The 22061-nt window shown below is 53.9% G+C and overlaps 6 protein-coding genes across 10 annotated transcripts in view; 2 read left to right on the top strand and 4 right to left on the bottom strand.

Moving 5' to 3' along the window:
• Positions 1-10452, top strand: part of LOC100859870 (platelet glycoprotein VI-like) — a 93203-nt gene extending 82751 nt beyond the window's left edge. For 2 of the 4 annotated variants that reach the window (XM_046904832.1, XM_046904831.1), the window contains 9 exons: positions 6282-6593; positions 6687-6848; positions 8451-8510; positions 8584-8619; positions 8737-9012; positions 9093-9407; positions 9530-9670; positions 9775-9812; positions 10261-10452. In XM_046904832.1, coding sequence (XP_046760788.1) covers positions 6282-6593; positions 6687-6848; positions 8451-8510; positions 8584-8619; positions 8737-9012; positions 9093-9407; positions 9530-9670; positions 9775-9812; positions 10261-10398 — 1478 coding nt within the window. In that variant the 3' untranslated portion in view covers positions 10399-10452. Of the gene's footprint in view, positions 1-4350; positions 5806-6137; positions 6202-6281; positions 6594-6686; positions 6849-8450; positions 8511-8583; positions 8620-8736; positions 9013-9092; positions 9408-9529; positions 9671-9774; positions 9813-10260 lie in introns of those variants that run through there. The other 2 variants (XM_046904833.1, XM_046904830.1) reach the window with 2 other exon arrangements.
• The window catches only part of LOC124417463 (V-set and transmembrane domain-containing protein 1-like), a 242283-nt gene that overhangs the window by 129056 nt on the left and 91166 nt on the right, over positions 1-22061 (top strand).
• Positions 1-22061, bottom strand: part of LOC112531104 (osteoclast-associated immunoglobulin-like receptor) — a 101730-nt gene that overhangs the window by 23133 nt on the left and 56536 nt on the right. The window lies entirely within an intron of this gene.
• The window catches only part of LOC101749263 (free fatty acid receptor 3-like), a 93164-nt gene that overhangs the window by 44892 nt on the left and 26211 nt on the right, over positions 1-22061 (bottom strand). The window lies entirely within an intron of this gene.
• Positions 344-2716, bottom strand: LOC107050303 (platelet glycoprotein VI-like). Its single transcript, XM_040653976.1, has 4 exons — positions 2695-2716; positions 2190-2477; positions 1799-2110; positions 344-1677 (listed from the first exon to the last, which is right to left on the bottom strand). The coding sequence occupies exons 1-4, from the start codon at positions 2714-2716 to the stop codon at positions 1526-1528; spliced, it is 774 nt and encodes a 257-aa protein (XP_040509910.1). The 3' UTR covers positions 344-1525.
• LOC121107891 (platelet glycoprotein VI-like) lies at positions 16068-17121 on the bottom strand (the record flags this gene model as incomplete). The annotated part of the gene is made up of 2 exons (XM_040654508.1): positions 16068-16352; positions 16848-17121. Coding segments are annotated over 2 exons (477 nt in total), but the record flags the coding sequence as incomplete, so codon positions are not given.

Genomic DNA, 22061 nt, shown 5'->3' with positions numbered 1-22061 from the left:
GCAAATTCCACATGCATGCAGGCAGCAAGTGGTGGAGGAGGAAGCTGCGCAATCTTCCTACCCGGGTTGCCATCCTTTTTGGCATACGGCACTCACCTCGACGCGGGTCTGAGTCGTTGTCCTCTCGACACACGACGCTCTGAGCAACCGTCCTCTTGGCAAACAGCACTTACCCACAGCAACCTTCCCTGCTCCCGTTTCCTCCACGTCAAACCGCTGTGACAACTCTCGAGCGTCCCGCTGCCTCCACGTCGAACCACGGTGGCAACTTGTGCGGCTTTCCCGGGTCCCTGTTCGGGCACCACTTCAAGGAAGGTTGCCCGAAACAAACCACATGTCTTCATAGAAGTAATGGTGGAGCTTCGATTTATTGCCCAAATCAGCTCATACTTATACAGAAATACAGGGTGCACACGGAGATAGACAGCTCATGATTGGTTAGCATACAGAAATCACGCATCTTGCTCGCATAGCTATTGGTCCAGCATTAATCATCACACGGCTTTTCACACTGTTCCTCGCATTCCATTGCCTTAGTCTCTCCCCAGGCTAGCTTCCCCCTTATCTTAACTGCAGCCTCAGCTTTTCTTTTTGCTTTGACAGCTTCAAGCTCTCATACCCTGGGTAGTGCACGTAGCACTCGTACTCACAATGTCCTTGCTCTTTGAGCCATTCTCCTACAACTGGAGATGGTGGAGAACAGTATGGCTGTGAGGAGGGACATCTCTTGTAAGTGTGTGGGGGTGGTCAGTGATGGTGTGTTTGGGGATGTGGGGGGACTTTGATTTGGGGTAACACTGGTTCGATATTGAGAGTAAATATGTGTGCCTTTTGGGGGTCCTATTACATTGTATCGATTGCCCACACTGTCAGGGGGATGTTTATGGCTGGGTTTTCCCCAGTTGGTGCAAGGACTTCGATTTGGGCCCTGGGGGATCTCCACAATGCAGATTTGTGCTTCCCCCTGGTCAGGATTTTGGGGCATCACACCAGGTTAGAGTAAGCCATCTGATTTGGGGGATCCTGGGTTCCTCATGGGCAGGGATTTGGGTTCCAGGTGGAGTATGATGTTCCCAGGAACAGGCTGGGATCTGGGGTCCCTGACCTAAAGACTCATCTGGAACTGCTCAGCCTCAGGAACTTGTGGGTAGGCACTGGAGTCAAAACAGAAGGGGAGCATTGTGGGGTTATGGGGGATGAAGGGGGTGTGAAACTTGTTGGACTTGTGAGAATAAACAGGGGATGCAAGAGGAAACAGGTAACACTTGGGTGTATTTACAGTGGATCAGTAAAGGATGGACACAGACGCACAAGATGACTGGGACTAGATAATTTATAGGGTCTGGAAGGGGAGGCAGGGGATACATGGGGGGATTTATATGAGATGGGATGGGGGCAGGGAACATCTGAGGGAATCGATAGGCAATGTATAGTGGACCCACCTGGTGGATTCTACAGAAGAATGGAAGGAGAGGAAGAGAAAGACTGGGGAGATGTGTAGAAGATGTACAGGAGATCAAAGCCATTAAATCCCTTCCCCACCCAGACACTCATCTCTCCGTATCCAGAGGCTGCGGGCATCGATGACAAAGAAGACGCCGAGGGCAAAGATGAGGACAGCAGCGCAGCCCCTCACCACTGCCACCACCAGGTTCCCACGGGACACCAACTCAGCACCTGTGGGGTACAGGTACTTGGGTGTGTTCATCCCCAGCATCACCTCCATGGGGAAGGGATGTGATGACACTGCCACCCATGGGTGGCACTGGGGACAAACACATGGGGGGCAGGTACCTACCTGAGGGTGCAGCTGTGGGTGTCACCTCCAGTGTCACGCTGTCCCCAAGGGGTGAGGATAGAAAGGAGTATTTCTTGGTGTGATAGGAGCACCTGTAGGTGCCACTGTCAGCTGGGGTCACCCCAAAGAGGGTGAAGGAGACTGCGCCAACATCATCTGGGACCAGGCGCTGGATAGGAGCTGAGCGTCCATCCTTGTGCAGGAGGAAGGCGGTCCCATAGTCCTTGTTCCAGCAGCAGATGGTGACATTGGTCCCTGTCCCCACACGTTCCTCGGGGTGAAGGGAGATATGAGGTGGGGGGAAACTGCGATCTGCATGAGGGAGTGGACAGCAATGGGTCACGGTCCTGTTGAGAACTCACAGAGCTGTCCACTGTCCCAGTGTCCTCACCTGTCAGCACCAGCTCCACGGGGTCACTCATCACTGATACGTCCTCTGACTCAGACAGCTGGTACTGGCAGGAATATGTACCTGCGTGTTCCCGACTTGTGCTAAGGAAGGAGAACTCTGTCGTGTCCTGCTTCTTGTCACTGTACTTGGCGTATGACCAACGTCCTTCCCGGTACAGCCAGACCCAGGCAGCCAGTTGGGGCAGGTGGCAGCGCAGGGTGACATTGTCCCCCAGTGACACCCCCTGGCTGGGGTGCAGCGACAGGGAGGGTTGGGGCACTAGGACAGGGGACAGCAGTCAGCCATGTCCCTGCACACCCTCCTCAGCCCCTCTGCTGGCACCCTGACCACACTCCCCTCCCTCCGTCCCCATTCTCCCCCTGTCTCCATACTCACGTTGCTGTGCCCTGCTTGCTGCCACCAGCCACCAACCTGCAAGGGACACGGTCCTGGTCCCACACAGGGCCACCAACCCCTGTGGCACCACATCCCCATTGTCACTCACCGAGGATAAGGGCCACCGCCATTGGTGCCGCGAGGCAGGAGCAGCCTGGGGACAGTGAGAGAGCTGCAGAGAAAGGAAGTGGCCGGAGAGCTGCTCTTGGTTTCCCTTGGGACAAGAGGTGACTTGATGTCACCTCCTCAGTGTTGCAGTTGAGGTCCCCAAGGGGTAGTGTGTTTGGGGATTGGCCATGGACTGCCATGCATAGAGGAGCGATTGCAGTCCCTGTTGGGGTGCCCTACACAGTCTGTCAAATATTAGCTGCCTGCAAAGCGTTGCCAGAGCGTGGCAGTGAATGGTGTTCTCAAAGGGGTCATGGTTTAGTAATTTTATTACTGGTATTCCACATTATAATATCATGGACAGCATGGGTAATTAAAGGGTTAATACTTCAGGTCCGTGGATTGACAACCTTCCAGATACCTGCTTCTCAAAAGAGAAGAAGAGCTGCATATCCCAGAGGACCTCACAATCAGAGAAGGAAGATACAGCACAGAAGTCACGGGATCGGGCTCTGTCGGCTCTCTCTCTCTCTGGTAGCCACGCAGAGGGCTGGGTGTGCTTCCAAGCCGTGCACCTTCATTCAAGTAGGCCTTTCGGATTCGGAAACCTTCTCTCACTTATTTCATTTGATTTATTACTCTCAATTACAATTAGATTGTATTATATTGGGTTATCTTGCATTCCGATATCACAGTCAGTAAAATAATTTTTCCTCCTTTGACCGTTGCCTCTGCTCCATTCTCTTTCCCTCTCTGAGCCCAGGTCCGGTTCCTCCACCCTTTTCCCTTCTCCATTCCCATGTTTTGGGAACCAAGGGGACCACTGGCCTACAGCCCCCCTGTCACGGGCATAGATTGATCTGGATTGACCGAGATAGCTCCATGATATAGGGGTTTGCCATAAACTGGGGAAGAAGAGGAAGTTTGTGTGTGGGAGGGCTCTGTGTGGGAGCAGCAGTGAGGGGAAGGGCAGGAGAGCTGACTTCCCCCTTTTGGTGATGAAAGGGGAAATGCTGGAGAGTTTGTGAGCTCAGTGGATATTATGGAGTCCAGATGGAGGATTTTGTGGGGCTGGATGTAAAACTTCTGGGGCCACAGGGAGATCTGGCAGCTGCATGAAAGATCTGCAGTCTTCTCGATGGAGGTTTTGGGCTGGATAGAAATGTTGGGTTGGTTGGAGGCATTGGATCTTAGAGGAGGATTTTGGGGTGGATGGAGGTTTTGGTGAAGATGGGGTATTACGGTATGAATGATGGATTTTGTGGTTGAATGGAGTCTTGGGGGCCTGGATGTAGAGATTGTGTCTGGCTGTACAGAGGTTGGTGTCGATTTAGGGGCAGGTTGGAGGTTTCAGAAGGGATGGAGATTTTTGGGGATGAGTGACATTTATGGGGCTGGATGGTGGATGTGGGGACCGAATGCAGTTTTTTGGGTGGATGGATGGATGGATGGATGGATGGATGGATGGATGGATGGGCAGATGAGTAACAGTGATGGAAAGCAGCCCACACAGCTGGGAATCTGTCCTCAAGGACAGGGAGAGGAGCAGAGCTGTCAGATGTGTAGGGCCGCTTTGCTCAGGGCACAAGAGCTCTCCATCCCCAGTGCAGGCAGTCCGGAAAGGAAGGCAAGAGAGCGGCATTGCTGAAGTGGGACCTGCTGGTCAAAGTGGAGAGCAAGAAGCAGATGCACAGGCAGTGCCAGCAGGGCCAGGGAGCGTGGCAGGAGGGTGGTGCTGGTGCTGGTCTGTGTGGGGCTGGGGGCAGGAAGGCCAAGGCCCAGTTGGAACTGGACGTGGTGAGGGGTGCAAAGAAGAACGAGGAAGGCTTCAACAGGGCTGTCAACCTGAAAAGGAAAGTCCTGGAGGGTGAACCCACCAGTGAGCAATGCAGGCAGGCTGGAAACAACAGACAAGAAGGCTGACTCCTTCATGGGGTATATGGGTTCTGCACACAGCCTCTGCGTGTCAGTACATTCAATCAGACTCAAAAATGCTGTCCCACATTCTGAGAGCAAGGCAAGGTCCATCCCTTGTTCCTGTCCTTCTAATTCAGACAGCAGAATGATTTCCTGATCTGATGGGTCTGGCAGCACCACACACCCTCGCTGAGTGCTATTCCGTTCAGCAGTGAATTGGCTCTGCAGGGCTGCCAATGGCCCCTGCCAGGATTTCAGCCTTCCATCAGCAGTGTGTTGAATGACAGCCTCTCCTTCTGGGCTGTCAGCAGCGCTGCTCCCAACACAGCGCACACTCTGCGGTTCTGAGCCCAAGGCATTCCCGGTGGGGAAGGGCACACAGTGCCCCTTTTCAGCTCCTCAGGAACAGGGGAGCAGCCCAGCACTGGCATTTCCCAGGCAGCCATGGCTTGGCCCTGCTTGGGCCTGTTCCAGCATGGAGCCTTCCTGGGGGAGAGCTGAGAGGTCACCTCCGGACGTTTCCGGACCTGTCACGGGCTCAGATTTATCTACATAACTCTGTGACACCAGAGAAGCTGCATTTCTTGATGTCTCCTTTTTGCCAGGTGGTGACTTCAATCATTGCATGAGCGCTCTCATCCCCCTTCTGCACCAGCACTGCAAATCCTCAAAATGGACCATGATTGCTTTCCTCCCTGCATCTCTCTCTCTTACGTTCCTTCTATGCTTCTCTCCAATTTCTCTCCTTTCTTTTCCTCTCTCTTCCTCATTTTCCTCCCAGTCATGTTTTACTCTTCTCCTGCAGCAGCCATGATCCATGACAGCCCAGGGTTGAGAGCGTGTGGGGCACTTCATCAGGTGCAGTGTGCAGAGTGCATCTCTCCACTTGTCGCACCCCAGAGGGGCCCCACAGTGCAACCACCCCTATGGGTTAATATGTCCACATCAGGAGGTGACATCATATCGTCCTGAAAAAGAAAGGGGAACTGACAGCAGCTCTCCGGCCACTTCCTTTCCCCTCTGCAGTCGCACTGTCCACAACCTGCTCCTGCCTCATGGCACCAATGGCCGTGGCCCTCATTCTCGGTGAGTGACAATGGGGACGTGGTGCCACGGGGGTTGGTGGCCCTGTGTGAGTCCAGGACCGTGTCCCTTGCAGGTTGGTGGCTGGTGGCAGCGAGCAGGGCACAGCAACGTGAGTATGCGAACAGGGGGAGAATGGGGACAGAGGGAGGGGTTCGAGTGGAGGGGGAGAGCAGAGGGGCTCAGGAGGGTGTGCTCGGACAAGGCTGACTGCTGTCCCCTGTCCTAGTGCCCCGACCCTCACTGTCACTGCACCCCAGCCAAGGGGTGTCCCTGGGGGACCCTGTCACCCTGCGGTGCCACCTTCCCCGGCTGGCAGCCTGGGTCTGGCTGTACCGGGAAGGAGGTTGGTCGTACCCCAAGGGGAAGGAGAAGGATCAGGACGCGGCCGAGTTCTCCTTTGTTAGCACACTGCAGGAACACGCAGGTCGTTATTGGTGTCAGTACCAGGTGTCTTGGGCAGAAGAGGCTTCAGAGAAGAGTGACCCCGTGGAGCTGGTGCTGACAGGTGAGGACACTGGGGACAGCAAATGGCTCTGGCTGCTCCCCACAGGACCATATCCCACTGCTGTCCCCTCCCTCATGCAGATCACAGCTATTCCCCACCCAGCATTTCCATTCACCCCGAGCAATGTGTGGAAATGGGGACCAACATCACCATCCACTGCTGGAACAAGGGCTACGGGGCCGCCTTCCTCCTGCACAAGGATGGGAGCTCACCCCCTATCAAGCACCAGGATCCCAGTGGTGGAGGTGCTGCAAACTTTACCTTCCTGGCGGTGACCCCAGCTGACAGTGGCACCTACAGGTGCTCCTATCGCCCCAGGGGTTACCCCTTTGTGTCCTCACCCCTTGGGGACAGCGTGATGCTGGAGGTGACACCCACAGCTGCACCCTCAGGTGGGTCTGAACCCCCCATTTGCATGACCCCCGTCATGGATGTGTGGCTGTGTCTCTGCATCCCGTCTGCATGGGGGTTGTGGCTGGCAATAGGGACACCCAAACTCCCGGACCCCACAGGTGTTGAGGAGCAGTCCCGTGCCAATCTGGTGATGGCACTGGTGAGGGGCTTTGTGGCTGCACTCGTCTTTGGCCTCGGAGTCTTCTTTGTCATCGATGCCCGCAGCCTCTGGATACGGAGAGATGACAACTGTGGTGAGCAAGTTTAAATGTCTACCATCCCCTACTGATTGCAGCAATTCCCCCGCCTGCCCTTCGATACCATATAGACCCTCCCAGGTGTCCCTTGCCTTCCCTTTCATCCCCTGTCAATTCCCGATAGAGCTCCTGGAGTGTGACTCAAGGTCTCCCCATAACCCACTTTCTGACACAGGAGCCCCCCCATAATGCACGAGGCTGTGAAGTTCCTGATTATTGTCTGGGTCACAAACCCCGTCTCCCAACTTTCCCCCTGGGGCCTCACCAAACCTCACCAGGGAAACCCAACCCTGCTCACAATTATCCCTCGGAACCAACAGCCCCATATGGCTCACCCTAACTTTACATGCCTCCCAAATCCAGCCCATGGGGAACCCAAAATCTGCATCGCGGGGAATCCCTAGACACAAAATCTCAGCCTCGAGACCCATCGGAGCCCTCCAGGCCCTAAGCACACCACAGATCCCATAGTGCACCCACAAACCCACTAGAAGGTACCCCAAAAACCGCTCATATGGAACCCCAGTCTATGACCCACAGGGATGACAAATCTAATCCGCTATGGTCCCACAATCCCTTAACACTCCAGACCCCGTGGGCACCCCCAAACCACAGCAGGACCCCCAACCATCCCCCCCTTGGGATCCCCAAATAGAAGGACCGCACAGCTCCAGACCCTCCCTCTTGAACACCACTCCCAAATACCAACACAATCGGTCCCCCTCCAAAGCATGTGGGAGACACCCATGGTGGCACCTCTCTGTTCCCCTGTGTCTCCAGGTGCCCCCCCAGTGACAGTGACCGTCTGACCTACGCCGAGATTCGTGCAGTGACCCCCGCTGATACCCCCACACCTGCAGTGCTTCATTTTTAAGGTGTTCTGGAAGGGACACCCCCCAAATTCCCCACTTGGAGCTCCATGTTGCTGTAATCCCATCCTTACACCCCTAAATCCCAAGAAATCAAACATCCCCAAATCCTCACCTGTGCAGCTCATCTCATTCCCAGGCCCAACAAATTCCTGAATTCTCCTTTCTTCCTCATTTTCTTCCCAGTACTCTGTTACACTTCTTCTGCAGCAGCCATAACCTCAGTTTTCCAGAAGGTAGCAGAGAAGGCAATAACACCAGAGTACAATTATCCTTTATCCCTGTCGCTCATTCATTGTTACTAGGACGTCCCCTAATTTTGTTGCAGCGCATTTGATTGGCTGATGGTGGACAGTTCAATAAATGGTCTTGTGTTGTTCCTCTGAGTCACTGTCTGACGCTGTTGCCCTGGAGAGCCCAGGCAAGCACGGACTGCCCTATTGGGACACTGTGCAGAGAGTGTGGCGTGCGTTGGGGGACAGCATGCCAGGGGACACATTCACAGCCCTCTGGGGACAGTGTGTGACACCCCAGGGTTGAGAGCGTGTGGGGCGCCTCAACAGTCACAGTGTGCAGAGTGCACCTCTCCAGTTGTCCCACCCCAGAGGGACCCCACAGTGCAACCACCCCTATGGGCTAATATTGCCACATGAGGATGTGACATCACATCATCCTGTCCCAAAAGGGGAACTGACAGCAGCTGTCCGGACACTCTCTGTCCCCTCTGCAGTCTCGCTGTCCCCAGGCTGCTCCTGCCTCATGGCACCAATGGCGGTGGCCCTCATCCTCGGTGAGTGACAATGGGGATGTGGTGCCACAGGGGTTGGTGGCCCTGTGTGGGACCAGGACCGTGTCCCTTGCAGGTTGGTGGCTGGTGACAACGAGCAGGGCACAGCAACGTGAGTATGGGGACAGGGGGAGAATGGGAACAGAGGTAGGGGAGCGTGGTCAGGGGGCCAGCAGAGGGGCCCAGGAGGGTGTGCAGGGACAAGGCTGACTGCTGTTCCCTGTCCTAGTGCCCCGACCCTCCCTGTCGCTGCACCCCATCCAGAGGGTGTCCCTGGGGGACAATGTCACCCTGCGGTGCCACCTGCCCCGGCTGGCTAGCAGGATCCAGCTCTGCCAGGATCAGCGTCTGACTTCCTGCATGGACAAGTATGAGATGCAGGATGTAGCTGACTTCTACATTACCACAAAGCGGGAACATGCAGGGACGTATTGGTGCCAGTATCAGGTGCTGAAGCCATTGCAGACGTCAGAGAAGAGTGACCCAATGGAGCTGGTGGTGACAGGTGAGGACACTGGAGACAGCGGTTGCTGTATGCTGTGTCCACATGGCTGTGTCCTATCACTGTCCCATCCATGAACACAGATCTCAGCTTCCCCCCACCCGGCATTTCCCTGAGCCCTGGGGGACACGTGGGGATGGGGACCAACATCACCATCCGTTGCTGGAACAAGGATTATGGGGCCACTTTCCTCCTGCACAAGGACGGGTGCTCAGCTGCCTTCCAGCGCCAGCACCCCGATAATGGGGGTATGGCCACCTTCACCCTCTTTCAGGTGACCCCAACTGATAATGGCACCTATAGGTGCTCCTACCTCATCAAAGGCTACTTCCCCTTACTGTCCTCACCCCTTGGGGACAACGTCACTCTGGAGGTGACACCCACATCTGCACACCCAGGTAGGTGTCAGCTCCCATTTGCATGTCCTCAGTGACACCCATGTGTGGCACTGTCTCTGCATCCCATTGCTGTGGGGATGATGTTTGGAGATGGGGACTTCCATATCACCCGGACCCCACAGGTGCTGCCGTGGAGTCCCACAGGAACATGGTGGTGGCAGTGGCAGGGGGCTGTGCTGTCGCCTTTGTGTTCATCCCCCTCCTCATCATCTTCTTCCTCCTCACTACCCGCAGATGCCAGAGGTTGAGAGATAAGCGCCATGGTGGGGAATGGGTTAAATGGCTTCCAACATCTATAGATCCTCCATGTGTCCTTCAGGTCCCCCCTAACACCCACTCCTCTCTTCTCTCCTTTTTTTGTTAGCAGGTGCACCCCCAAGTAGGCCCGAGGCTGTGCAGCTCCAGGTCAGTGTCTGAGTCAGGCAATCCCAAATCCCAGTCTGCCCTTCGGGCCCCAAACCCAACTCGGGAACCCCAGTCTCTGCCCAATGGGAGTACATAGGACTCCCAGCCACATGTGGCTTAACCCAACTTCATGTGCATCCCCAAATCCAGCCGATGGAAACATCTAATTTGCACCAGGGGGGCTCCCCAAGCCCCACATTTAAGTTCCCAGACACCCTGGTGCCCACCAAGCCTGAACAGCGCCCAGACCCCACGGGCATCTTCAAACTGAGTAATGGGACCTCAACACTGGCCACGGTCTCCAGTGTCTGACCCCCAGGGACCCCAAATCTCAGCCCCAAACCCACCCTCATGGACACTCCCCCTGCATACTTACAACATGGGTGTTCCCCCCAAGCAAACTGAGGGACTCCCATAGTGACACTCCCCTGTCCCTCTCTGTCCCCAGGCGCCATGCAGTGACAGCGACTGTCTGACCTATGTTGAGCTGCAAGCGGAGCCCCCCACAACTCGGTCCCCTGCTCCTCCTGCTGACCCCCAACCCCCCACTATCTACGCTGATGTGCGCACCGGGGGACCCCACTGATGTCCCCCATATGTGTGGACATGCATGTGGATGTTGTGTGCACAGATGCACTTCAACCAGTGCACACTGCTGGTGTGCTGTGTGTGCTTACAACCACGTGTGCAATACATGCATGTACCACTGCATGTGTTCATGTGAATTACATGTGTGTACACCATCAATGTCCTCAATTAAGTTTACACATGTGTGCTTTGTGCTCTGTGCCTCTGTATGTGTTTGTGTGCCTCTTACGCGTACACTGATACATGTACACAATAGTGCACACGTGTGTCCTTACCATGTGCCCCATGGCACATCTTCATCACTCGAATCCAAACCAGCAGCAATCCCGCAACATTTCTGGTACAGGACTCCCACTTCTGGAGAGTTCCCCTTCTCCGCCTTCCCCCTCGACTCACTCCTGTGGGAGAATTCCTATTCTGAAGGGTTTATTCTTCTTTCTGAAGGCGGATTCCCATTTCTGGAAGGTTTTCACCCTTCCTCTTCCTCAGGAGGGTTTTATTCCACCTTTTCAGGACAATTCACAGTTCTAGAGCTATTTTTCCTGACCTTTGGGCAGGATTTACCATTTCAGAAGATTTTGCCATCATTCCCAGCAGAATTATTTCTTGTGGATGCGTTTATCCTGATCTTTTGAGGAAAATTCTCTTTCCTGGAAGGTTACATCCTCCTTTTGAGGCTAGGCTTCTGCTTCTGGGTAGTTTGATACAGTTCTTATAGGTAAGTTACCATTCTAGAGTGTGTGGGGCTGGAGAAAACATTTAGGGATCAAATGGAGTTTTGTTTTTATTTTTAGTGCTGGATGAAGGCCTGGGTGCTGAGTGGAGGTCGTGGGGTGAATGGAGGTTTGGGGGCCAGAGGAAGTTTTGGAGGATGACCTGGGATTTTGAGGCTGTATGTAGAACACTGGAGGTGTATGCAGATTTTAGATGAAGATGGAGATCTTGGGTGCTTGGTGGTGGTTTTTGTGGTGGATAATGATTTTGTAGGGTGGATGACAATGAATCGGGGAAGGGAAGGGAAGGCGCGGGAAGGGAAGGGAAGGCGCGGGAAGGGAAGGGAAGGGAAGGGAAGGGAAGGGAAGGGAAGGGAAGGGAAGGGAAGGGAAGGGAAGGGAAGGGAAGGGAAGGGAAGGGAAGGGAAGGGAAGGGAAGGGAAGGGAAGGGAAGGGAAGGGAAGGGAAGGGAAGGGAAGGGAAGGGAAGGGAAGGGAAAAGCTTTGCTCTCTTTTCACAGTCAGGAAGACTCCCAGACTACAGTAACCTTGGTCCTCACCCACAGTAAGCCCAATGCCAACACCACCGGCTGAGGAGATTCTGCACACACATTTGGTCTCAGTTACTCCAGTGAGATTCCTTCCAGCTTGATGGCAATGGGCTCTTTTTTGTGGTCATCCCCAGGGGCTCCCCATCCTCATTTTGATATTCTTTTTTGGTGAAAGGGTGAAACTGAGGCACAGCCTTATCATCACATCTAGATTTTGTATCTCCCATTTCCTGCCTTGGGCAGTAGCAGGCCACTTCTTAGCAACACACACCTACCTGTTCCCTCACAGGTCTGCCACACTCGGACACCACATCCTCCCCCTCCAGGTCAGCAACAGTTATCTGTAATTGATGCTCTCTCACAAAGGCCTCATGCAGATGGTTCTGCAAACTGTGCTGTGCTATCTGTGCATGCAAGCACACCTTTGGCTCAACTTCCAGTTCACCTTGTGTCATGGTTTTGTAACTTCGCTACTGGTATTCCACATCATAACATCATGGACAAAAGAGAAGAACTACGTATCCCAGAGGACCTCACGGTCAGAGAAGGAAGACACATCACGGAAGATACGTCATCTGGTTGTGCGCGGTCTTCTTCACTTTCGCTTGCTGCCGGGAGAGGAGTGGGTGTGCCTCCCAAGCCGGGCGCTTTCATCAAGTAAAGCTTTCGGTTTCGGAAACTCTCTCACTCTCTCTCTCTCTCTCTCTCTCTATCGCTCTTTCGCTCTCTCCCATTTCATTTGATTTATTATCCTTACTCCCAATTAGATTGTATTATATCGTGTCATCTTGCATTCCAACATCGTAGTTAGTAAAATAAGTTCTCCTTCTTAGATCGTTGCCGCTGCTCCGTTTTTTTCTCGGGAAGCCAAGGGGGAGGGGGCCCGCGAGCCTACTGCCCCCCTGTCACAGGCACAGATCTATCTAGGTAACTCCGTGACAAATTTTTGGTGGAGAATGCAGGCAAGATTCGTCTGAAGCTTTTAACGTTAGTAAGAAAAAGGATTTTGTTAAGCCAGACTGTGAGACTACAAAGCATTGCTGGTGTTGGTGTGACCTTCATAGATTAGATTATAGCCTGGGCAGTCCGCCAAACTCCAGACACTCTACCGAGTGGTTTCCGTTTGTTTTCCTTTTTTTCCTCCTTCTCTTCAGCCCCCCCCTCCCTTTAGCAGTTACCAGCTATGAGGTTGCTCTTTATTGTTAGAGCACTGTATAAGGGATTAAAAACAATCATGTTCCTTGCCGGTTACCGGTCTATAATTAACCTCTTCATGTCTTGCTGTGGAATTATCTTTATATATAACCAAGTAAGGGCACTGATAGAGGCGCCTGTCTGGTGGCTTTATGCAATGTTGTATAATTTGAATTTTGAGACTTTCGAACCGGTTTCCAGGCTTCCCTCTCAGTTTGTCAAACGTTTTTCAAATACCGAGTCAGTGCTCATACTTGTGTGCGTGTTATCAATATCCCTGAATGTATTGCTCTTCATTCGTGCTAAGTGGAAGAAGCCTCCAAGATGAGAGAATGATGACAGGCAAGGAATATTGAAAGGTTTAGGAAGAATCTTAGAAGCGTGAAGACCCGCCATACCATGGGATTTCGCTCTTGGACATCTGTGGGATCCCAAGAAACTGAGCCAGCATTTGAGTCAGGGACGGTGTGGCTTAGATAGATCAAAGGAAGTACGGCTTATCTGGGGCTTGGCTTGTGCCTACCGCGCTCTGTATAGTACTATTCTGAAGAGAGAGAGTTTCCGAGCGGAGGTGCAAGCCAAAGGGGGAAATCTTCCAGTCAGACCTGATCAGTCACAGCAGACACCAGTAACAGTGTCAGTAGCCCCTGCAGAAGGCAAGAAATGGAAGCGGGTGTCCTCACGTCTAGAGCGAAAAAAGGAAGAAGAGGTGGAGGAGGAGGTAGAGGAAGATCCTGGCGAAGGGACTTCCTCAGAACCAAGAAAGGCAAAAGCAAAAAACTAAGAGGCATGAAGAGAACAGCGATGAAGAGGAGATCTCTATTACTGTTCGTCAACCTCTCAAGATGACTGAAATCCAAAGCTCAAGGAAGGAATTTGAACGACGTTCATACAAAACTATTGTCACCTGGTTGCTTCGCTGTTGGGATAGTGGGGCCAGTAGCTTGTCTCTAGATGGTAACGAAGCCCACCAACTAGGAGACATTGCCAGTGACAAATCCATTGACAGGGGAATTAGTAGATGCTTGGATGGAGCTGCAACCCTCTGGGACCGAATATTAATAGCTGTGAGGGAAAGGTATCCCTACAAAGAACTTCTGCAGCCTGCAATGAAAACGTGGGATACAATTGAGAAAGGTATCCAGTATTTGAGGGAAATAGCCCTGGTGGAAATGTTATATGACTCTAATTTTGCTCCTAATGATCCACACCAAAACCATGATCCGGAGAGAGTGAGGACAACACCTGAAATATGGCAAAAACTTACGAGAGCAGCACCAGACAGATACGCCCCCACACTATTACCACATTCCACAGATACGAGGACCAACAGAGAAGACCCCTAGTCTTCGAATTGATTCTTACACTCCAAAACTATGAGCAGCATCTACCCCAACCCACGTTTCCATTTCAGCCGTCTCAGAGTTATCAGACTGGGTGAAGTACAAGAGCAGAGGTCTCTACTGATTAATTGTGTTGAACCCGTAATAGTATCAGAAACATTTGACGAAGATCAGGATAAGCAAAGGGGCCAAATGAAAGAACTTATCAAACTAACGAAAATCCAATTAACTAAAGATGATGGAACCCCCTCCTCACCTGTATCATCAAAAATTTCAGCTATTGAAGGCAAACGCTTTCCTGCTTGAGTGAGAAACTTCTTCCTGGGGGAGAGCTGAGAGGTCACCTCTGCACCTTTCCACACGGAGGGGATCTGACAGCACCGCAACATGAGTGTCACGTCCTGTGCATGGAGGGTGGGAGGGAGGGAGCACAGGGACTGCGGTGCTGTCACACAACAGCAGCTCAGCACCACACAGCTTTCATTCTCACTGACCCCTCCCAGTGGGTTTGGGGTGAGAAATGCAGAGAAAGAGGAAGAATTTGTAGGTTCCGATAAAATCTATTTACTGAGACCGAAAACGAAGAGAGACATAACAGTAATGATGATGAGATATACGAATATATTTTTCCAAAGCAAGTGATGCACAAAGGAATTGCTCAGCACCCAAAGACCAATGATAAAACTGGAACAGAATAGGAGGCAGGAAATATTGGGGAATTTATAGGGGATCTATCGAGCATCAGTGGGAGATGGAAGGGGAGCAAAGGGACATGTCTGGGGATCTCCAGAGGAGGGGTAGATTGGGACAGATGAGGGGTTCTCACAGGAATGGTGGTGGTGTTTGGGAGTGGATGGGAGAGCATTTGGAGGTCTCAGGGACTGTTAAGACATTTGCGGGGATAAAGAAGGACTTTGGGGTAAGAGATGAGCATTTAGGGATTCGGTGTGTCTGGGAAGCATTTGGGATGCACCCGTGAGAATGTGGGATTGTTAGATTTGGGGAGGTTATCTGGTTTGTGGTTAGAACAGGACATCAGGGAGTCCCAAGCAGGGAATTTGAGGTCTGTCCCCTTCCACACACCCCTGAAATGAGACACTTGGGGAGGCCCATCAGCGCGGTAAATCAGTGCTGACTGTGGTGTAGATGACAGGGGACTGGGGGGCAGTGGGGGAAGTGGGAGGCTGGGAGCACGGGATGGCAGCTGGCATCTCGGTGTAGGTCAGATCCTCGCTGTCCCTGGAGGGCCCCTGGAGATAGAGGAGGAGAATGGGGTGCTACCAAGGGGGTCCCCAAGATGAGTGAGCAGAGCTGGGTCTGTGGTGTAGGTATGTGGGAGGTGTGGCCATGAGGAGGAGTCTGCGTTTGTGACTGGGCTTAGCTTTGAGGTCTGCATGTGGGATGTTTGGGGGTCCAGCCGTGGATTGGGGTGCCCATAGGGTCTTGAGGTTTTTAGGGACTGGTGGAACAGAGAGGCTCAATTTTGGTGTCCCCATGGGTCATTGGGTTTCCCTGTGGGTGCATTTAGTGCCCCTCTAGTCAAGAAATCGGTGCCTATAGGGTCTAGAGGGGGTTTAAGGCTTGGAGGGCATCTTTAGGTCTGGGTATTTAGGGCTGGGTATCTGTGGGCTGGGGTTCCCCACAGTGCAGGTTTGTGTTTCCCAAGGGCTGGACACGGGTGGTGCACATAAATGTGAGGGTAAGCCATATGAGGTTGGGAGTCATTTGAGGTCCTCATGGGGATGGTTTGGGTTTCCATGGAGATGCGAGGTGTGGGTCCCAAGAAGTGAACTGGGATTTGGGGTCCACTGACCCAGACCCTTACCTTCAATTGCACTGACTTGTGCATTTCAAGGGTGACACCTGCATCAAAAAGAAGAGGGGGAAGGGTGGGAGTTATGTGTGGGCCTCGAGGAACAACTGGGAAACCATAAAGGATCTGGAGAGGGTCAAAGAATAAGCAGAGGACACTTGATGGGATGCATAGGGAATGGAAACCATTGAAGTCCTTCCTCACCAGCACTCTCATCTCTCCATGTCCAGAGGCTGCGGGCATCGAAGACGAAGTAGAGGCCCAGGCTGAAGACCAAGACAGCAGAACAGCCCCTCAGCACCGCCACCACCAGGTCCCCATGGAACCGCCCCTTGGCACCTGTGGGCTCCGAGTGTTTGGGTGTCCCCATCACAGGGCAGGGATGCCGTGACAGTTCCACCCATGGCTGACACTGGGGCCCTACAAATGAGGTCTCCGACCTAACTGGGGGTTGCAGGTGTGGGTGTCACTTCCACCACCATGCTGTCTACAGGGGTGAGGACCCAAATGTGTGGCCCTTGGGGTTGTAGGATTTTTTATTGGTGCTGGCAGTGGCCAGAGTCCCCCCTCAGTGGTTGAAGGTGGCTGTGCCCCACCAGTGGGATCCTGGCACAGGATATGGGATGAGCATTCATCCCTGTGCAGGAGGAATGTGCCACCACAACCCCCATTGCAGCACTGGGTGGTGACGTCAGTTCCCATTCCCACATGTTGCCTGGGCTCAGGGAAATGCTGAGCTGAAGGAAGCTGCAGTCTGTGTGCAGGGAGGGGAAGAGATGGGACTTGGCCGTGTGGGAAAAGCTCAGGGCCAGCCGGTGTCCATAGTGCCCTCACCTGTCAGCACCAGCTCCACGGGGTCACTCTGATTTGATGTCCACAGTGGCTCTGACACCTGGTACCGACACTGATATGTCCCGGCGTCCTCCAGGTTTGTGACAGCAAAGGAGAACTCAGCTGCATCCTGCTCCTTGTCTTTTTCCTTGTTAAATCTCAGAGTTCCATTGAGCCAGAGCTGGACCCAGGCAGCCATGCGGGGCAGGTGGCAGCGCAGGGTGACAGCGTCCCCCAGGGACACCCCCTGGCTGGGGTGCAGTGACAGGGAGGGTCGGGGCACTAGGACAGGGGGACAGCAGTCAGCCTTATCCCTGCACACTCTCCTGGGCCCCTCTGCTGGCCCCCTGCCCTCGCTCTGCTCCCTCCATCCCCATTCTCCCCATACTCACATTGCTGTGCCCTGCTCGCTGCCAGCAGCCACCAACCTGCAAGGGACACAGTCCTGGTCCCACTCAGGGCCACCCACCCCTGTGGCACCTCGTCCCCATTGTCACTCACCGAGAATGAGGGCCACCGCCATTGGTGCCATGAGGCAGGAGCAGCTTGGGGACAGTGAGACTGCAGGGGGAAAGGAAGTGGCCAGAGAGGCAATCTCATTTCCCCCTGGGGACAGGATGCCATGATGTCATATCCTCGTGACAGATTTCCCCCATCTGTGGTGACAGTGCTGGGTCCCAGATAGGGTCACACACTCAGATCACTGCACACAGCCTCTGTTGTGGTGTCCCATGCAGGCGGTCAACCCCTGAGTGTCCCACACTCCCCAAAGTTCTGCCATCACGTGGCCTTGAGTGGTGTCCTCCATGGGTTGCCCAGCATAGAACATGTGGCTTCAATGGCGTGTTCCACATGGGAGGTCACTTGTGATCCCCAACACGTCCAGCCAGCTGTCACCATGCAGTTTTGGGTACCACACTCTGTTCTCTGTGCTTTCCTCTGTCATGCCCTCAGGGATCAGCACAGACCGGCTGGGGACACTGTGACACCCACACAAATGGGGAGGGCACACACTGAGGGCACTGAATCTGCACAGTGCCCCAGTAGGGCAGTCCGTGCTTTCCTGGGGTCTCCAGGACAGCAGAGTCAGAGTGAAGGAACAGCTCAGAGCTGTGAGCAGCAGCTCTGAGGCTGCTGTACCGCTGAGAGCAGTTGTGTTGCAACACGCACGCGTGTGGTTAGGAACATGGACTCATTGAGGCCTTGGGGTGGCTGGGGACACATCTGGGGTCCCACAGGACTGGCGATAAGATGTTGGGATGGATTGCCAAGAGTTCTGTTTGCCAGAGGCATGGTGGGTGTATTTCTGGGCAGGACCGGGAAGGCCTGAGGGATCCCTGAGCAACGAGAAGTTCTTCTGGGCAGATGAGGAAGAAGTGCAGACTGGGGATATCGAGACTGCCGTGGGGACAGAGAGTGGCCGGACAGCTGCTGTCATTTCCTCCTGGGGTCAGGATGATGAGATGTCACCATCCTGATGCGGCAATATTAGCCCATAGGGGTGGTTGCACCGTGGGGTCCCTCCGGGTTGGGACAACTGGAGAGGTGCACTCTGCACACTGTGACTGTTGATGTGCCCCACACGCTCTGCACCCTGGGGTGTCACACACTGTCCCAAAGGACTGAGTGTGTTCCCTGGCATGGTGTCCCCCAGCGCATACCACACTCTCTGCACAGTGACCCTGTAGGGCAGTCCGTGCTTGCCTGGTCTCTCCAGGGCAACAGAGTCAGACAGTGACTCAGAGGAATGACAGAAGACCATTTATTGAACTTTCCACCTTCAGCTAATCAACTGCCCTGCAACAAAATTTGGGGACTTCCTAGTAGCAATGAATGAGATCTAGGGATTAAAGGATATGTTGACACTGGTGTTATTGCCTTCTCTGCTACCTCCAGGGAAATTGAGGTTATGGCTGCTGCAGGAGAAGTCTAAAAGATGACTGGGAGGAAAATGAGGAAGAGCGAGTAAGAGAAAGAAAAGAAAGGAAATGGAGAGAAGCAGAGAAGGAACCTAAGGGAGAGAGGTGATGGGGGGAGAAAAGCAATCATTTTGAATCCATTTTGAGGATCTGCAAGACAGAAGAGCAGGAGGGAGACTCTGGGAGGGATCTCCGGGGGGTCAAATTGGAGGTGGATGTGCTGTGGGGTGAGTGGGTCTTCAGTGGAATTGTGGGGTTGGACTGGGAAGGATTTGCAGGATATCTAGCAGAGGTGTTTGGTTTTGGGGTGGATTAAGGAGTACTTGTGATCTCAAGGGATGTTACGGGATTTGAGGGGAATCAGGAAGGATTTGGGGGTGACAGAGGAGAATTCAGGGATTTGGTGGTCTTTAAATGAGATGAGCTGCACAGGGGAGGATTTGGGGATGTTTGATTTCTTGGGATTTAGGGGTATATGGATGGGATTGCTGTATCATGGAGCTCCAAGTGGGGAATTTGGGGTGTGTCCCTTTCAGAATGCCTTAAAAATGAACCAATGCGGGTGTGGGGGTATCAGCAGGGGTCCCCCACAGCTCACATGGGTGTAGATAATGGGGGGCTGATGGGTGGCCGGGGAGCAGGGGTCACAGCATGAATTTCGGCGTAGGTCAGACTCTCACTGTCACTGGGGGGGCACCTGGAGACACAGGGGAACAGCGGAGTGCCACCATGGGGGTCTCCCACATGCTTTGGAGGGGGACCGATTGTGTTGGTATTTGGGAGTGGTGTTCAAGAGGGAGGGTCTGGAGCTGTGCGGTCCTTCTATTTGCGGATCCCAAGGGGGGATGGTTGGGGGTCCTGCTGTGGTTTGGGGGTGCCCACGGGGTCTGGAGTGTTAAGGGATTGTGGGACCATAGCGGATTAGATTTGTCATCCCTGTGGGTCATAGATTGGGGTTCCATATGAGCGTTTTTTGGGGTACCTTCTAGTGGGTTTGTGGGTGCACTATGGGATCTGTGGTGTGCTTAGGGCCTGGAGGGCTCGATGGGTCTGGAGGCTGAGATTTTGTGTCTAGGGATTCCCCCTGATGCAGATTTTGGGTTCCCCATGGGCTGGATTTGGGAGGCATGTAAAGTTAGGGTGAACCATATGGGGCTGTTGGTGCTGAGGGATAATTCTGAGCAGGGTTTGGGTTGCCTGGTGAGGTTTGGTGAGGCCACACAGGGAAAGCTGGGAGATGGGGTTTGTGACCCAGACAATAATCAGGAACTTCACAGCCTCGTGCATTATGGGGGGGCTCCTGTGTCAGAAAGTGGGTTATGTGGTGACCGTGAGTCACACTCCAGGAGCACAATCAGGAATTGATAGGGGATGAAAGGGAAGGCAAGGGACACCTGGGAGGGTCTATATGGGATAGAAGGGCAGGCGGGGGACACTGAAGGAGTCAGTAGTGGATGGTAGACATTTAAACTTGCTCACCACAGTTGTCATCTCTCCGTATCCAGAGGCTGCGGGCATCGATGACAAAGTAGACTCCGAGGCCAAAGACGAGTGCAGCCACAAAGCCCCTCACCAGTGCCATCACCAGATTGGCACAGGACTGCTCCACAGCACCTGTGGGGTCCAGGAGTTTGGCTGTCCCTATAGCCAGCCACAACCCCCATGCAGACTGGATGCAGAGACACAGCCACCCATCCATGACGGGGGGCATGCAAATGGGGGGTTCAGACCCACCTGAGGGTGCAGCTGTGGGTGTCACCTCCAGCATCACGCTGTCCCCAAGGGGTGAGGACACAAAGGGGTAACCCCTGGAGCGATAGGAGCACCTGTAGGTGCCACTGTCAGCTGGGGTCACCGCCAGGAAGGTAAACTTTGCAAGCACCTCCACCACTGGAGTCCTGGTGCTTGATAGGGGCTGAGCTCCCATCCTTGTGCAGGAAAAAGGCGGCCCCGTAGTCCTTGTTCCAGCAGCGGATGGTGATGTTGGTCCCCATCTCCACGCATTGCTCGGGTGTGAATGGAAATGCTGGGTGGGGAATAACTGTGATCTGCATGAGGGAGGGGACAGCAGTGGGATATGGTCCTGTGGGAGCAGCCAGAGCCATTTGCTGTCCCCAGTGTCCTCACCTGTCAGCACCAGCTCCACGGGGTCACTCTTCTCTGATGCCCCTACTGACCAAGACACCCGGTACTGACACCGATAGCGACCTGCGTGTTCCCGCTGTGTGCTAACAAAGGAGAACTCGGCCGCGTCCTGCTCCTTCTCCTTCCCCTTGTTGTACGACCCAACCTCTTTCCTGGTACAGCCAGACCCAGGCAGCCAGCCGGGGCAGGTGGCACCGCAGGGCGACATTGTCCCCCAGGGACACCCTCTGGATGGGGTGCAGCGACAGGGAGGGTCGGGCACTAGGACAGGGGACAACAGTCAGCCTTATCCCTGCACACCCGCCTGGGCCCTTCTGCTGGCCCCCTGACCACACTCGCCTCCCTCTGTCCCCATTCTCCCCCTGTCCCCCATACTCACATTGCTGTGCCCTGCTCGCTGCCACCAGCCACCAACCTGCAGTGGACACGGTTTGGGTCCCACACAGGGCCACCAACCCCCGTGGCACCACGTCCCCATTGTCACTCACCCAGGATGAGGGCCACCACCATTGGTGCCATGAGGCAGGAGCAGCTTGGGGACAGCGAGACTGCAGTGGGGACAAGGAGTGACCAGAGAGGCAATCTCATTTCCTCTTTGGGGACGGGATGGAGACATGAAGTTCTCCACCTCATGTGATAAATAGCTGTCATGTGTGGTGGCACTTTTGGTTTCCCAGTGACATACAGAGAGCACTGCACAGGAGCCCCCATTGCTGTGCCCATGCAGGCTGTCACCTCTCAAGTCCCCAAGGAGCCCCCATTATGTGGCCTTGCACTCTGTCCCCCATGGGATGCCAGGCACAGCATACATGGCTCCAATGGGCTGTCCCACATGGCATGCACGTGCCATCCCCAGCACATCCAGCCTGCTGCCACCACGCACTTTGGGTACCACACTCTTTCCCCACTGCACTTTCCTCTGCCATCCCCACTGGGGACAGCAGCACAGACCTTTGGGGGCACAGTGACACCCACATAGACATGGGGCACCCTCTGAGGACACACATACAACGAGTATGCACTTGTAGTGTCAGTGTTTGGATAGATGCTAAAAACAGGGTGTGCATTATAGTATACCCATATCTTGTGTATACATGACATCGTGCATACAAACATGGAGGCACGCTAGTAGGTTTGTGATACACGTGTACGT

The sequence above is a fragment of the Gallus gallus genome, chromosome 31 (genome assembly GCF_016699485.2).
Source record: "Gallus gallus isolate bGalGal1 chromosome 31, bGalGal1.mat.broiler.GRCg7b, whole genome shotgun sequence".
In the NCBI taxonomy this organism is placed as follows: domain Eukaryota; kingdom Metazoa; phylum Chordata; class Aves; order Galliformes; family Phasianidae; genus Gallus; species Gallus gallus.
Note: the sequence above shows the minus strand (reverse complement) of the source record. Positions and strands in the feature narration are given on the sequence as shown.

Coding starts and splice junctions, on each gene's coding strand:
- LOC107050303 (XM_040653976.1), bottom strand. CDS start 2,716: ATGGCGGTGGCCCTTATCCTCG. Junction 2,478..2,694: donor GGCGGTGGCCCTTATCCTCG/GTGAGTGACAAT, acceptor GACTGCTGTCCC/CTGTCCTAGTGCCCCAACCC. Junction 1,678..1,798: donor ACCCACAGCTGCACCCTCAG/GTAGGTACCTGC, acceptor TGTACCCCACAG/GTGCTGAGTTGGTGTCCCGT.